The sequence below is a fragment of the Myodes glareolus genome, chromosome 9 (genome assembly GCF_982192425.1).
Source record: "Myodes glareolus chromosome 9, mMyoGla1.1, whole genome shotgun sequence".
NCBI lineage: Eukaryota > Metazoa > Chordata > Mammalia > Rodentia > Cricetidae > Myodes > Myodes glareolus.
Genome location: NC_142034.1, coordinates 54,130,496 through 54,145,092, shown reverse-complemented (window position 1 = coordinate 54,145,092; position 14,597 = coordinate 54,130,496). Strand labels below are relative to the sequence as shown.

The window sequence follows — 14,597 nt, the reverse complement described above, 5'->3', positions numbered from 1 at the left end:
GTTTTCATAAAGATATTCTGGCAAAAGAGATCCCCCCCCCCGGTATAAGATGGCCATGGAATCTAGATCCGTGACTCAGACTGTATTCTTCCTCTACTGTTTCCCTTCCTACCTGTAAAAGTCATGTCATGGGCCCAAGTTCTTTAAGATGTGTCTCATAGACAGTGACTCTTCCGAGCACCCAGGATGTCAGCCTTTCAATAAAAGCGAGTTCCTTTCTTCTAGTTCTCATGCCCCAAGTGCTGACTTGAACAGTAGTCAGAACCTGATCCAGTACTACAGCTATTTGAGGTAAATCATCCGTTTTATCTTGGCTTGTGGTTCTAGAGGCTGCAATCCATCATAAATTCACTGTATTGATTTGGGCCCGTGGTGAGATAGCATGGCACGTTATGACAGAGAGCATGGGAGGAGCAAAGCGCTTGGTTCCTGATCGGAAGAGGGGAGAGGAAAGAACTGAGATTTCACTCTCCTTGTGAAGTCTCCTCCTGCAAACGCTGAAAGACCTTCCAACAGGCTTTATTCTCATAATTTCCTTGTATTATAATAGTGATATAGTCTGGGGACCAAGCCTTTAACACATGAGTTTTGGGGGGACAATTGAGATCTAAACTATAGTATCCACCACCTGGACCAAGTCAATCTTTCTTCCAGTGACAAATGTATTGACCGCCTAGGATGTTTGCTGTGTTGTGAGGGTTAAATGAGGAAATACCTATAGATCATATATGTCTGTGTGATGTATGCTGGCCTGTGCCAGTGAGTGTGGAGGCTGGAGGTGGATTTTTAATATCTTCCTTTATTACTCTCTATCCTATTCTTTGAAACAGGGTGTCTCTGAACCTGGGGTTTGTTTTGGCTACACTGGTCCTGTGGATCTGTCTGTCATTTTCCTTTCCCTGTGTGTCGGCATCATAGGCATGTGCCCGCATCATAGGTGTGTGCCCACATCATACATGTGTGCTGGCATCATAGGCGTGTGTCGGCATCGTAGGTGTGTGTTGCCATGCCTGGCTTCTTAGGTGGGTGTTGGGGATCCAAGCTCAAGCCCTCATGCTTCTGAAGCAAGCACTTTACCTACTGAGTCATCCCCCCAGCCTTTAGAGATAACGTGTAACCCTAGCAGGGCACGAGGACAGATGTTTGTGTTTCTGGACTCAGTGTGGTGCCAGGGTTCATATTTTGAGGAACTTCCCTGCTTGAGTGAAGACCCACAACTGAGCAATGTGCACAGAGGGGGAATCTTTGGAGCACTCAGTCCTAAATGGAGTGTCGTCATCAAACCTCTCCCCGCTAAGAGGTGGACACTGGGTCTCATTCCTTACCGAGAAACTATTTGCAGTTGATACTCACTAGCAAAAGGAAAAATCTGTTTCCTCGCTCTTCCGGGGACGGTGCGTAGAGGCACTCAGAATGGTCCAGCGTTTGACATACCGTTGTAGGCTTTCCTACAACACAGCCTCCAACAAAACTAGGCTGTCCCGAACCCCTGGCAACAGGACTGTTTACCTTTACACCAAGAAGGTTGGAAAAGCACCTAAATCAGCATGCGGTGTGTACCCAGGCCGACTCCGAGGGGTTGGTGCTGTGAGACCAAAAGTCCTCATGAGATTGTCTAAGACAAAGAAGCATGTCAGCCGGGCCTGTGCTCCAGGTGTGCCAAGTGTGTCTGTGGCAGGATCAAGTGGGCTTTCCTTATCGAAAATTGTTGTGAAAGTGTCGAGGGCACAAGCACAGAGCCAAAAAGCAAAATAAACATGCAGCTTTTTAATAAAGGTCAAGAAAAAATCTGTTTCCTCTAATTGAGTGTCATTAGGTTTATCAGCCACACCCCACCAGACCCTGGAGTATTTGACCAACACAAAATGAACTTTGTGGTGTTTTTTCTGTGTTTTTTTTTCTTCCTTGTTGGTCTTTTGTTTGTTTGCTTTGATTTTTATTTTTGTTTTTGTTTTGAGAGAGGGGGAACATAGAGTTGGGTGGGTGGGAGATGAGGAGGATCTGGGGGGATCTGGGAGGGAAAAAGGAGTGTGTGTGTGAGACAGGCCAGAGCTGGGAGCCTGGTGCTGAGCGCCTAGGAAGCTGTGGCTGGTGCCAGAGACACAGGCTCAGATTGGGCAAGAACAGGGAACTGATCTGCAGGTCACTCTGATCCTGGCCAGAGATATTTGAAGACATCAACAGTTCTGGAAAATGAAGAGGCAGGAAGTGAAACAGGGGAGGGATGTAGAGGAAGTAGCAAACTGTGTCCTGGCCCTTCCACACCTGGCTCCCCTTCCTACATTGTGCAATGAGGTGTGTGTGTGTGTGTGTGTGTGTGTGTGTGTGTGTGTGTGTGTTTACAAGGGGACCTCCTTTCTCCAGTTATGAGAACAGAAACATGTCCTCCACCCCCACTGCTAATGGCCCATGTTTCCAACTGTGTTTCTATTTCTATTTGCTGTCCAAAGTTCTAGGGGGCAGGAGATGACATATTAGGTGGACTTAGACACTCAGACACAGGGACCCGGCTCTCGTCTAGACCAACCCCCTCCTCCTCTCTCATCTAGCACCACCTGTCCAGTTCTCCCAGGTTTAACCCCTTACTCCTTCTGCGTGGGCTGCCTTTGGAGCCAGGGTCGGCTCGCTATACTTTAACAGGTAATAGGTGGGGGGAGGCAGGTGGGATTGGGGATGTCTAGGGCTAAAAAAAAACCCCAAAACTGGTTCAAGGACACTGGGGTAGGAATGGGAACCTGTTTTATAGTTTGGTCCACGAGAGTGTGCTAGGAAGACTTCTGCCTGCACCAAGAGACAGACCGCCTCCTGGGAAGAGAGGGGACCCTGCAGAATTTCAAGCCTTTTCCCAAGCTAATCTCCAACTCTGAACCACTTCCCTCGACCTCCTTGGGTCCTAGCAGGTCCTTCTTCCACAAGAACTCGCCTCTTAGCACAAACCCAAGTTCCAGCTCTAAGAAGACTGCAACTCAGCTCCAGCCCTCGGGCCCACTATGGAGAAGGACTTTCAAGACATCCAGCAGCTGGACTCCGAGGAAAACGGCCATCAGCCCAGTGGCGACGAGGAGCAAGGCACCCACGGGCAGAATCCTAGGACAGAAAATCCACTTTGGAAAGGCAAGTGTCCAGTTTCTGGGGCCTCACCTAGATCCCCGCCTCAGCTGCCAGCTTCTGTCTCTCTCACATTGACTCAGTGGGCTGGGTGTGCGTTTGTCAGAATCAGGGTTACTATTGCTGTGATAAGACACCACGACCTAAAGCAACTCGGAGAGGAAGGGGTTTATCTGGCTTATGATTTCACATCACTGTTCATCACTGAAGGGAGTCAGGATAGGAACTCCAGCAGGGCAAGAACCTGGAGGCAGGAGCTGATGCAGAGGCCATGGAGGGGTGCTGCTTCCTGGTTTGCTTCTCATGGCTCGCTCAGCTTACCCCGTAAGTCAGGGGTAGCCCCATCTACCATGGGCTGGGCCCTTCCACACCAATCACCAATTAAGAAAATGTGTTACAGTCTTGCCTATAGCGCTGTCTTCTGGAGAAATTTTCTAAGCTGAGGCTCCCTCCACTTTGATGACTCTAGACTGTGTCAGTTGACATAAAACTAGCCAGCACAGCGTCCCTCAACCTGTGAGTGCAGGTCCCAAGGAAAGGGTGTGTGCCTGAAGCAAGAGAAGGCCTGCAGCTGGAGATGAGCCAGCCCTCCAGAGTGCGCGTGTGCACATGCATATACATGCCTAGGAGGACCACGGAACCCAGAACTGGGGGTGTAGTGATGAAATGAGCACGGGCAGATCAGGGAGAGCCCCACTAGTTTCCTACCTGAATCCTCCTCTTGCACATTTGACACCTGCCCAGCCCTTGGTCGGGAAAAGGTTTCAGACTGGCCACCCACGTGTTTCAGACACGTTATTTTTCATCTCAGAAGGAACCTAGAATTTTTGTTATTATGAGACAGGGTCTCACTTCGTAGCCCAGGCTGACATGGAGCTCACTGTGTAGCCCAGGCTAACCTTGAACTCTCAGTAGTCCCCCTATTTTAGCCTCCTGAGTGTGGGGAATCACTACCGTGCCCAGTCAACTCGGACCTTTTAACTGTCTTTTTTTTTTTAACTTTCATCTGCATTTATTTCATGCTGAATTTATTCCCATGCCAGAAGTTTTTGTTTCTTCAGTTTCTTCTGGGATATCTTTGTCTTCTGGGTAACCTCCTCTTCTGTGCAACCTCCTCTTCTGGCTTTGGAACAATCTGTTCCTTTTCAGTGAGGATCATCTCAGTGTGGCAGGGGGAGCTCATGTGTGGGTTAATTTAACTGTCTTTCATATGTCTAATGTTTTACATGTATGTGACCTAGTCGTAGCGTCGACATCAGTGTTCTGTCTGTCTTAACATGCGTGTCACTTCTGAGTCCATTTCAAATGATCCTGACATCTCAGTTTGATAGATTCATTTATTGATTGTTCATTTTTGATGCTGCAAGCAAATCCAGGGCCTTACACATACAGGCAAGTGTCCTATCACTGAGACACCCCTTTCCCATCTGCTTTGTCAAATTATTCATCTCCTTCATCTGAACTATGTTTTCCTATTTCAATATATGTCTTGCAACTTGTGGTTGGATGTGGAGCATTATGTCTTCTGTCTTGCTGGTGCTGGATGCTTTTGCATTCCTCTAAATACTCTCCAGCCTTCTGGGATGTGGGTGAGTGCGTAGGGCCTTTCTGACCCTTTCACCTTAGGTGTTTTGGTTACAGGCTTTCAAGCTGTATCTGCAATTAGGGAGTCTGCTAGACTCTGTCCCAATTTCTCCTCTCTGCCCAGTGACCTGAGAAGTTTCTCTAGGTAGTGAGTAGTGAGCTGGGCAATGGAAGAACTCATCTCTTTCATTTCCTCATCTTTCAGGGACCAATGCCCTTCACAGCCCAGTGTCCAGTGTCTTATACATGCATGCATATATATGTATGTATGTATGTATGTGTGTGTGTTTTAATTGATTTTTTTCCTGAAGAAATGTTAAATTTGACAGCTTCTCGTCTATCTTGTCCACACAGCGCTTTCTGTGTCCTAACTCATATAGTGCCCAGAACCCCTAAGTCAGGAGGCCACTCTTGCCAGTGTCATCTCAGAGATGGAAGAGATGGGGACACGGAGACTGAATGGCCTGTCCACGACGTCAGAGCTAGTTGGCGGCTCAGCTGGTTTTTTCTGGATTGCCTGGGTTGTGACTTGCTAAGTCACAGGTCAGCTGGGAATCAGGACAAGGGTTTCCTGCAGAAACAGTCAGGACTTGGGCTGCAGATTTCCATATGGGGAGGCGGGTCAGAAAGTATTACTTGATGGAGCATATCCTAGCCTGTCCTGTGCTGCTAAAGCAGACCGCACAAGACTAAGAAACTTCTAATGAACAGCACATATTGGCTCATATTTCTTGAGTCTGAGAACCTGGGACTGAGCTGTGTCTGGTACAGTTTTCTCATCATCAGTCTAGGGTGGGAGGGTATGGAGCAGGTGAAAGGGACTGCGAAGGGCAAGCTTTTAATAAGGCTGCTCTCTTGCAATGACGTCAATAATCCACTCAGGAGGACAGAGTCCTCGAGATCTAACCCCCTTCCGCTAGGTCCTCCCTCCCCACACTGCTGCCCCGGGGACCACATTGGCAGCACATTCCAATCACAGCAGAGAGGAATACAGGTTTCAGGAGGGTGTCAGGGGAGGTGAGAGGCAGCGGAAGCTGTACTTAGGGAGAACTCAGAGGCATATTCTGTCTAGGCTAAGTTGGGGTCCTAAGTAGGGCTGTAAACACCCGACTCAGTATAGCAGTAGGAAATGACCTCAGGAGGACTCCCGGCTCCTGACAGATTATCCCCAGGTGTAAAACTATACCAGTTCCGTTCCACACTCTGTTTGCTAAGCACTATGGGAACTAGGCTGAAAAATTTAAAAACACACAGACAGACAGACAGATGGGGACGTCCTTGAGACAAGAATGACCGCTTTAGTGTGCTCAGGGCAGCTTATATAGGGCTCTGGTCACGCCCCAGCTCTCGGGATCTTTCAGCTGCAGACTCATCAGAACCCACCCCCCTACCATCAGGGTCTCTGCTCAGAGCAGCTGTAGGCTGCTGGGTCTGGTGGTCCACAGTCCCCATCACCCAGGTTGCAGGGGTTGCTTTGGCATGGTGACGTTGAGACTGAGAAGGCCACAAGGTCACAGCCTGATGCCTGTCTGAGTGCAGGTGGGTGGTACCAAGGCAAGGGGAGGGCCTGGTCCTGGAGAGGAAAGCCAGGTCATACAGGTAAAGATAAGGTGCGTGAGAATGCAAATAACAGAGCGTGGAAAAGTGTGTGGATTATGCACACGTGTGTGAGAAGACATGCATTCGTTAGAGTGCAAAGGGAAGGTGTGAGTGTGGAGTAGATGGACGGGAGCAGGAGAGGTGATCGTGGGAATGATGGAAGGCCACAGGGACAGTAGAGCCAGTGATCCTTGGGTTTCTGGGGATGACAAGGACGGTGGGAACTGGGGGGAGGATGGGTAAAGTGGACGGACCTGGACAGGGGCTTTCAGGACGCGCCGTCTGGTGGGATGAACTGGACTGGAGAGCCCTGGCAGAACTGGGAAGGGAGGGTGCTGTTCCAGCGCTGGGCTTGTGTGGCTGGTGTGGTTATTGTCGAAGAGTACCGCCAGCACCCCGGTCTGAGGGACAGGGGCTATGGGAGGACAGAAGTGATCTGTTGGTCTCTTTGACTCATGGGAAGGAAGAAAAACATTTGTAGACCTCCCTTTTTAGGGTGTCTAGGAAAGGTGAGTCTGCACCATTGTTTTTAATGGGTCTCCTATCCCCAGGTGTGAGATCTCACCTATGTACACAGGTGGTATATCTTATGTCACGTGCATGTGAATGTTTGCACATGTTCATGTGGGTACAAGTGTGCAACTCTCTCTCTCTCTCTCTCTCTCTCTCTCTCTCTGTGTGTGTGTGTAGGATCAAAATCCATCCAGTTCCCTCAGCCCCCACCTGATTTTTCTCTCTCATCCAGGCTGTGCCTCCTCAGTCTTCTGTGCCCCTGTGCCCCTCTGTGTCTTTATTCTCCGTCTCTAGTCTCTGAAATTGTTTTCTGACACACACACTCTCTCTCACAGGACAGCCTCCTTCCCCTCCCTTTGCACAGCACCTTGGCTCCAGGCTCCACCTCCATCTGCTTGCCCTGGCCTTCAATGTCCTGCTGCTGGTGGTCATCTGTGTGATTTCATCGCAAAGTGAGGTCATGGCCTGGCCCCGGTGAGGCCAGGATAGAGAAGAGCTCTGGGGAGTAGTGGGGCACAGATGGGGGGCCCGGGGAGGAAAGGAGACCAGGTGGAGGCAGTGTGGGACAGGATCTGGGTATAGATGGAAATCAGTGGTGGGGAAATGGTGGCTGTAGTGATGGGGGACACAGCCCCACACCCAACTGGTCCCCAATGTCCCCTGACAGGCATTCAGCTGCAAAAGGAGCTGCAGGCCCTGAAAGAAAGTTTCAACAACTTCTCCTCCAGCACCCTGACTGAGTTCAGGAGACTGGATTCCCACGGTGAGCTGGGCGGGATGGCTGGGACTTTATCCATGTATATTTATCCATATGGATTGGCTGGGCACGGTGCTGGGTCTGCAGTAGGAGTCTGTTCGTAGGCTGTGGGGATGAAAGCCAGAGCAGAGAGTCCAGTCAAGGGAACAAACAAGGCTTCTGGAGATCTGGCCCTGACCTAAGGGACGGCGCAGGAGGTGACGTGGCTATTAGTTCCAGGCAGAGACAAAAAGAAGCCATAATGGCCAGGGGGGAAGAAGACCACTGTACATTTATGACCATGTATACTGTGGTGTGACAGGAGGTAGTGACTGACAGACAGTGTTGAAGGGTCAGAGATGGAGGGGCCAGGCCCACAACAAGCTGTGTAGACTGAGTGGGGCTTGGCCTGAAAACATGGGTAACCAGTGAAGGAATTTAAGCAGCATGGTGGCCTCCCTTGGGAGTCTAGGTGTAGATTAGCACTTGTAAGACAAAGTAACAGACCCCTCCGGGGTACCCAGGAGTGTGCAGCCAGAGAAGCATTCGGGAGGCAGACTGATGGGAAACCCATTCAGCATTCCTCTTCCTCAGGAGGTAGCAGAGATGACAACTTGACATCCTGGAGAAACAAACTGGAGAAAAAGCAGCAGGACCTGAAAGCAGGTCAGAGATCACCCCAGCCCCCACTCCCGGGTCATGATGATGTGTAGTGTGGTATGTATCTGTGTGTTTCCCCAGACAACAGCTGGAGCTCTGGGCCTGGTCTTGGCAGGTGTGGAGCCACGTGACGGCTACATCTCTGGCCATGTGTTTCTCCCTTAGATCACTCCACTTTGCTCCTGCACCTGAAGCACTTCCCACTGGATCTGAAAATCCTGACCTGTCAGCTGGCGTTCTTCCAGAGCAATGGTAGGGTCGGGCGTGGCTCTGATCCTAGTGTGTCTGTCTCTTCCAGCCGGATCTCATTCCTCTCTGCATTCCTGTTCCCCCAGGCACAGAATGCTGCCCTGTTAACTGGGTGGACCACGGAGGCAGCTGCTACTGGTTTTCTCGGAGTGGGTTGACCTGGGCTGAGGCTGAGAAGTACTGCCAGCTGGAGAGTGCCCACCTGGTGGTCATCAACTCCATGGAGGAGCAGGTGAGCAAACTTGAAGGCAGACTTGATCAAGCAGCCTGGTCAAGGTTCTGTTATTTACTTATCATTGTTGTTACTAATCGAGTGTGTAGCCATGGCTTGCACATGGAGTCAGAAGATAGCTTTGCAGAGTTGGTCTTCTTCTTCCTTTATGTAGGTTCTGGAGATTCAACTCAAGTCATCAGGTTTGCGTTTATCTGGTGAGCCATCTTGCTCACCCTTGTGTTTCTTATTTATTTACTTAGCTTGTTTGCTCTTTCCTTCTTTCGCTATCCTTTTAGAATTCCATACTTTTCTACGCTGTGTTCCAATCTAATCTACCTGCTTCTCAACCTTCCCTCCAAATTCTACCAGAACCACCATATCACAAGTCCCTCCCAACTTCACACATTCTTTTTTAACCTAATGAGTCCAGTTGGTGCTTCTACAATGAGCATGGGTATAGGGCCCTCCGCTGGAGCATGGGCATCCAACCAGCGGCTAAAGCCAGAGGTTGTGGAGGGCTGGTGGGAAACTGTGTTTCTGGACGTGACAGGGCTGTTTCACGTATGGGCATGCAGGGGCTCACGTGCAGGAGCTGTGGAGTAGTTGCGTGCACAAGAAAGACCTGCACTAGACTAAGCCAACCCGAATCCCAGGATGGATGGAAGCCCCAGCCTGGCTGAGGGGCTGTTGGCAGTTGGCTGCTGAGAGAGACAGAGGCAGTTTTTCCCTGGATGTATTTCTTGTTTTTAACCTAAGGAAGACTACAGAAGAGAGTGGCAGGGCTCTTGGAGGCTCACGATGGGACAGTAACTGTCCTACGAGGTGGGAGCCAGGGGCCAGGTGACCAAGTGATGCAGAGACAGTCACAGGACAAAATCTTGGAAGTCAATCAAGAAGGGCTGAGAGATCCCTCTTGCTGTGTTGGCGGCTGGGTGTGGAAAAGGAACATACTGGAAGACTTAAATTGCTCTTATGGTCATTGGGTTCTCACTGACCATAAGTGTGTCCTGTGTTTTCCTTCTTCACTGCTGTCCCCAGACAATAACCTGAAAACCAAAGTTCACAGAGGGGAGCCGTCTGGCAGAGTGGAGGAACAGCTCTGCACAAGAAGGGCAGTGGTAGCATTCGCTGCAGGACTTACTACGATTTATATGTGTTCATGAGTTCATTTCTTTGATCCTCACGACCTCTTTGGGTGGGCACCTTTATCATTCCCACTTGGAGTTCAGGACACCAGGGGAGAGAGGTGAGGTAACATGTTACAGAGGCAGGAAGCCACTGTGGAGTCAGAATTGAGACTCACTTGGCCTCATTGCTCAATGTTCTCAGCCTGTCATCTTAACATTGAAGGGTCTGTGGGGGCTTTGTTCTGTTGGGACAATGCTAAGCAATTAAACCTTTTGAATACAGAAGTCAGAATGGAGTTATTGAGTATTTTCCGTCTGTCCAGCTATGTAAGGGATTCTCACAGTAATTTCAAACATATTTTGTGTTACTGATTGGTTTGAAGTTGCTAGTATTTAATTTTAACATATGAAAGCATCAATTTATTTGTAATTTAGCCTATGATTTGCCTCACTTGTAGCATGAATTCTAATTGGTCTTAATAAAAACCCAGAGTCAGATGTAGGGGTTAAGGCTGAAGACCAGAGCAGCAGCAGCCTCCAGAGAGACGTTTTACCTCTACCAATGCTCAGACCGAAGGGGCGGTCCTGTCCTCAGACTGCATCTTCAGACTGCATCTGTCTCTACCAAACCTCAGACTGCACTGAGCTCCTGTCTCCTCCCGCCTTATATTCCTCTCTCTGCCCAGCCATATCACTCCTGCCTCTCCCTCCCTAGTGCTGGGATTAAAGGCATGGGATCCCAAGTGCTGGGATCACCTTTGTATGAGCTCTGTTTCTCTTTTAGACATTCAATCGTGTGTAGCCCAGGGTGGCCTTGAACTCACAGAGATCCCTCTGCCTCTGTCTCCTGAGTCTTGGGTTTAAAAGTGTGTGCCACCACTCCCCCGCCTCTAGTGACTTAGCTCTGCACTCTGATCCTCAGGCAATCTTTATTTGTTAAGACATAAACAAAGTATCACTACGCCCACTAGTTCATGACTACAGTTTCATGGTGGACTGAACTGTCATCAATCTCAGCATCCCACTTACTACTTTCAACCTTGAACATCCTATCTCCAGGTCTCTTTGCCCCATCCCTGTTGATACTTCTGAATCTGTGAAGCAGCCTCACCAGCCCTGGGTGGCTGCTTCTCCATGAACTCCAAGCTGTTGCTCCATGAGCAACCTTGGTCTCTGGGGAGTGTGAGTGGAACTGGGCTGTTTTCTCCAAGCACAGTCAGAGACTCTTCACACACTATCAGATGGGATTATTTGAGTGTGTGCCGGGCTAACTGACTCTGTTTATTTTATAGAACCAGGTGACTATACATTCCCTACATACATAAACGAATAGAATTTAAATTCCCAGAGCAGCCACATTTGTAAGAACAAGCCCCTTGGAAAGGTTTTAGTCCTAGCGAGCTAGCTATAAGAGCAGGGACCTTGGCACAGAAGCCGGTGACGTTCCCTAACTGGGAAATTGCCTTTACCCAGGCATCTTCCTATTTCCGGTAGAGACTGGCAGGCCCCATGTAGTCAGGTCAAAACGTTGTTCTGGGCAGTGAGCCCAAGGTTGGAAGTGCTGATGTCTGCAAGCCTCAGGAAATGACAAAATCACAGCAAGAGAACTAGTGACCAACAGAGAGAAGAATGAAACCAAGGTGCTTCTTGGGTTCTGGGATTTGTGGGACAGCACGGGCAGGGTCACCAAGACTCTGGTGCAAAAGATGAGAAGCTCAGTGTTGCCACAGCAACGGTACTAGAAATGGAGTGGGAAGTGGGTGCAGACTGGAAACAGAATGGTTGCCACAACTCGATGCCGGGTTGACTTTCTGAGTTCTAATAACGACCTTGTAAGGTGAGAGTTACTTTGGCGCCCACCTTGGAGAGCCACTAAGGCTCAAATGAGATGATCCTCACAAAACACTTGGTATGAAGTCAGGCCCTGTGAAAGCCCATTTAACACTAGCTCTGCCCACAGAGGGAAAAGGGGGGGGGTGCGGCTGTTGGGAACTGAGGGCACTGGGGCAGGTTAGGCTGGGGGTGGGGCAGGGTCACTTGAATGCTTACACAGATGAGGGGTAAAGCAATTCGCTCTCCTAATTGTTTATCCAGAAGTTCGTTGCCAAGCACATCGGCTCCTTTCACACGTGGATAGGTCTCACCGACAAGGATGGCCCCTGGAGATGGGTGGATGGAACCGATTACAGAAGCAACTACAGGTCAGTCCATCCAGCGTGCACCTCCTTGTTTGTGCCAGGGATGACCACCTGGCCTTTTACCTCAATGCACTCCCATGGGCCCCTCGGGGTTAATTTCCCCACCCCACCCCCATTTCCAAGCCTGCACATTTTCAGCCCTTGAACCCTCCCAAGGCTGGGATTTTTTGGGTGGGAGATAGGGTTGTAGGTAGGTTAGAACCCTCCCAAGGTTAGACCCTGAGTTTTCTTTGACTTATCTTCTTAGGAATTGGGCCTTCTCTGAGCCAAATAACTGGGAGGGCCACGAGCAGGGTGGCAGTGAAGACTGTGCTGAAATCTTGACAGACGGCCACTGGAACGACAACCTCTGCCATCAGCTGAACCGCTGGGTGTGCGAAAAGAGGCGCAATATCACCGGCTAAGAGCCTGCTCTGCCAAGTCTCCCCTGCACCCTCCACTGCATCACCCCAACTTCGTCAGCGGTGATACTGAAGCAAGGGAGAGAAACAGAGAGTCCAGCATGAGAATGAGTTACAGGAAAATGGGAAGAGGGTGGCTTCCTTGTCCCCACTCTGGGGAGGGAGAGAGTACAGCGTTCTCTGCAGTCACTGGTTGTCAATGTCAGCCTTCGGAATGGAGTAGGAGCAACAACAAAAAGATGATCCTTGAGAGTCACGTGGTCTGGTTATTTGGAATGGGGGCGAAAGAGAGGGAGTTGGGAGGGTCTGGAGGAAGAAAGGTGTGAGTCCCTGACGACCGTTCTGTGATACGCTGATGTTCAGAACAAGGGAGGAAAGAGGCACAAAGCAGGAACCTCGGTGGTAGCGTCAAGATAGTTGGAGCTGTTGCCAGAACCTCCTAGACTCCTTGAAGAAGAGAGTTCTCTAAATTCAAGGTCTCCGCAAACTGAGTTGTCAGGGAATGCCCTCACTCTAACCCAAGCCCCGGGAAGACAAACCAACAGACAGACAAGATACCCTTCCTCACTCCACTTTGCCCCAGGGTTAACCACTTCCAGGGTGCCCTGTTGGGGTGTTTCCTTTATACCCACAAATACAATGCTACGTAGAAACAAACACCACCCCCATCACTCTTTGCAATGTTTGTGATCTTTCTTCTAACAGATGACACTACCTGAAAGGGGTTTGCTTCATTGAATGTAGCAGCTGTAGAGAAGTCTGAAGTATGAATGTTCCTGGCCTTATTTAATTATTCACTGCACTTGGCACAGACTTAGCATTTGTATTTGTCTTTATCTATAATGTTGGAAGCATCTGACGAGTCAGGAGTTTCCAATGCTTGGTTACAAATTCTCGGTGACTGTTTCCTTAAATTAACACAGTTTGCATCAGTTTTGCAAGATACTGGAAACCAGCAAACTTTAATTGAGACAGCCATCTCTGGTCACAGGCATGGAAAATCCCCTTCCTGTGACCTTGCCATTGGCAGCCCACGTGGCCTCCAGTCCAGTTCTCAGAGTCTCCACTGCTTTGTGACCGTCTGTGTTCCTCCCAGCAGTCTCAACTCTGACCCCAGGATTGCTCTTACATCCTGCAACCTGAGCTTTTCCCAGCCTAGTTTCTCCAAATGCTTTCAAATTCCTTCTGCACACTGCTTCACAAGCGTCACATTGCCGACGGCTGCAGCATCAGCCCCTCCTTCTTGGTACTGCTTGTCTTCATCAGTTGACCCTTTTTGCCTTGACAAAATACCCAAGAGAAAAACCTGAGGGAAGAAAGGAACTATTTCAGACCATAGCCTTGGCTTCACTGACTCTGGGACCGCTGTAAGGTGGGACCAAGGTGGCAGGAGTGTGTAGCAGAGAGACAGAACTGAGGTAAAACACGACATGAGGCTATACACCGATGACCTTGTTCCTCCAGCTAGGCTCTGCCTCTCACAGTTTCCTGGGAACCTACCAAAACAATGCCACTTGTTAGGGACTAGATGTTCAACAAATGAGTTTGGGGGGTAATTATGAGACTTGGAGAGAAGTGAACTAGTGGTTCTCAGTCCAAGACAGGGCGCTGATGACAGCTCAAAGGAAGGATTCCACCCAAGTCTAGCTTAGGGAGTCATTGAGTTTATCAGGGTTCCTTGAAGGGGCATGATTGATATATAGGTAGCTGTGTCACTAAAAAACTCCACCCCAGCATGGATGATGGACTCACACAAGCAGCATCCCTGGGGCTCCCTACACACCTTTCAGGGGGTTCTGCCTCTTGTCCTCTCCTCCAGCTATTGTTGCCAGTTTTATTACCTTGGAGAAATGGCCCAGTGAACTGTGTAAGTCATGCAGACTTCCTGTACCTTCAGAAGTGGCCCAGTGAGCCATATAAGTCCTGTAGACTTTCCGAGTCTTCTTCAGTTTCTGGGGAAATAGTCACACATTCCTCGAGGAAATATTTTATACCCATACTGCCAATTATATGCCATTGCTAGAGGAGAAAGTATGGAGACAGTGGCTTTGTGTCAGTGTGCATTGTCAACACCCACGGTAGAAAGAGTAAAATCTAACGCAAATTATGGAGTCAGTCAATTATAGTGGATCAGTATTGGCTTCCCATTGTAACAAAGAACCACTAACGTAGGATTTTTAAAAAGCAGATGAATAAAGGAAAAGTAAA

At 49.4% G+C, this 14,597-nt stretch overlaps 1 protein-coding gene and 1 pseudogene across 2 annotated transcripts; both read left to right on the top strand.

The window, feature by feature from the left end:
* The first annotated feature begins 1,386 nt into the window (after positions 1-1,386).
* Positions 1,387-1,776, top strand: LOC125409222 (large ribosomal subunit protein eL34 pseudogene; annotated as a pseudogene).
* A 697-nt stretch (positions 1,777-2,473) lies between these two features.
* Positions 2,474-12,641, top strand: Asgr2 (asialoglycoprotein receptor 2). Of its 2 annotated transcripts, none has more exons than XM_087910404.1 (9): positions 2,474-2,640; positions 2,898-3,114; positions 7,140-7,256; positions 7,472-7,567; positions 8,135-8,206; positions 8,366-8,452; positions 8,536-8,681; positions 11,885-11,991; positions 12,236-12,641. In XM_087910404.1, the coding sequence occupies exons 2-9, from the start codon at positions 2,991-2,993 to the stop codon at positions 12,390-12,392; spliced, it is 906 nt and encodes a 301-aa protein (XP_087766530.1). In that variant the 5' UTR covers positions 2,474-2,640; positions 2,898-2,990; the 3' UTR covers positions 12,393-12,641. The 2 variants fall into 2 exon arrangements, with proteins under 2 accessions (XP_087766530.1, XP_048304448.1); XM_048448491.3 differs by having other exon boundaries at positions 2,475-2,640; positions 2,901-3,114.
* The last annotated feature ends 1,956 nt before the right edge of the window (positions 12,642-14,597 follow it).

Bases quoted from the DNA above. Each gene is read 5' to 3' on its own strand.
- Asgr2 (XM_087910404.1), top strand. From the start codon at position 2,991: ATGGAGAAGGACTTTCAAGACATCCAGCAGCTGGACTCCGAGGAAAAC. The intron at 7,257-7,471 runs GTGAGGTCATGG...GTCCCCTGACAG, and splicing joins CTGTGTGATTTCATCGCAAA to GCATTCAGCTGCAAAAGGAG. The intron at 8,682-11,884 runs GTGAGCAAACTT...TTGTTTATCCAG, and splicing joins TCAACTCCATGGAGGAGCAG to AAGTTCGTTGCCAAGCACAT.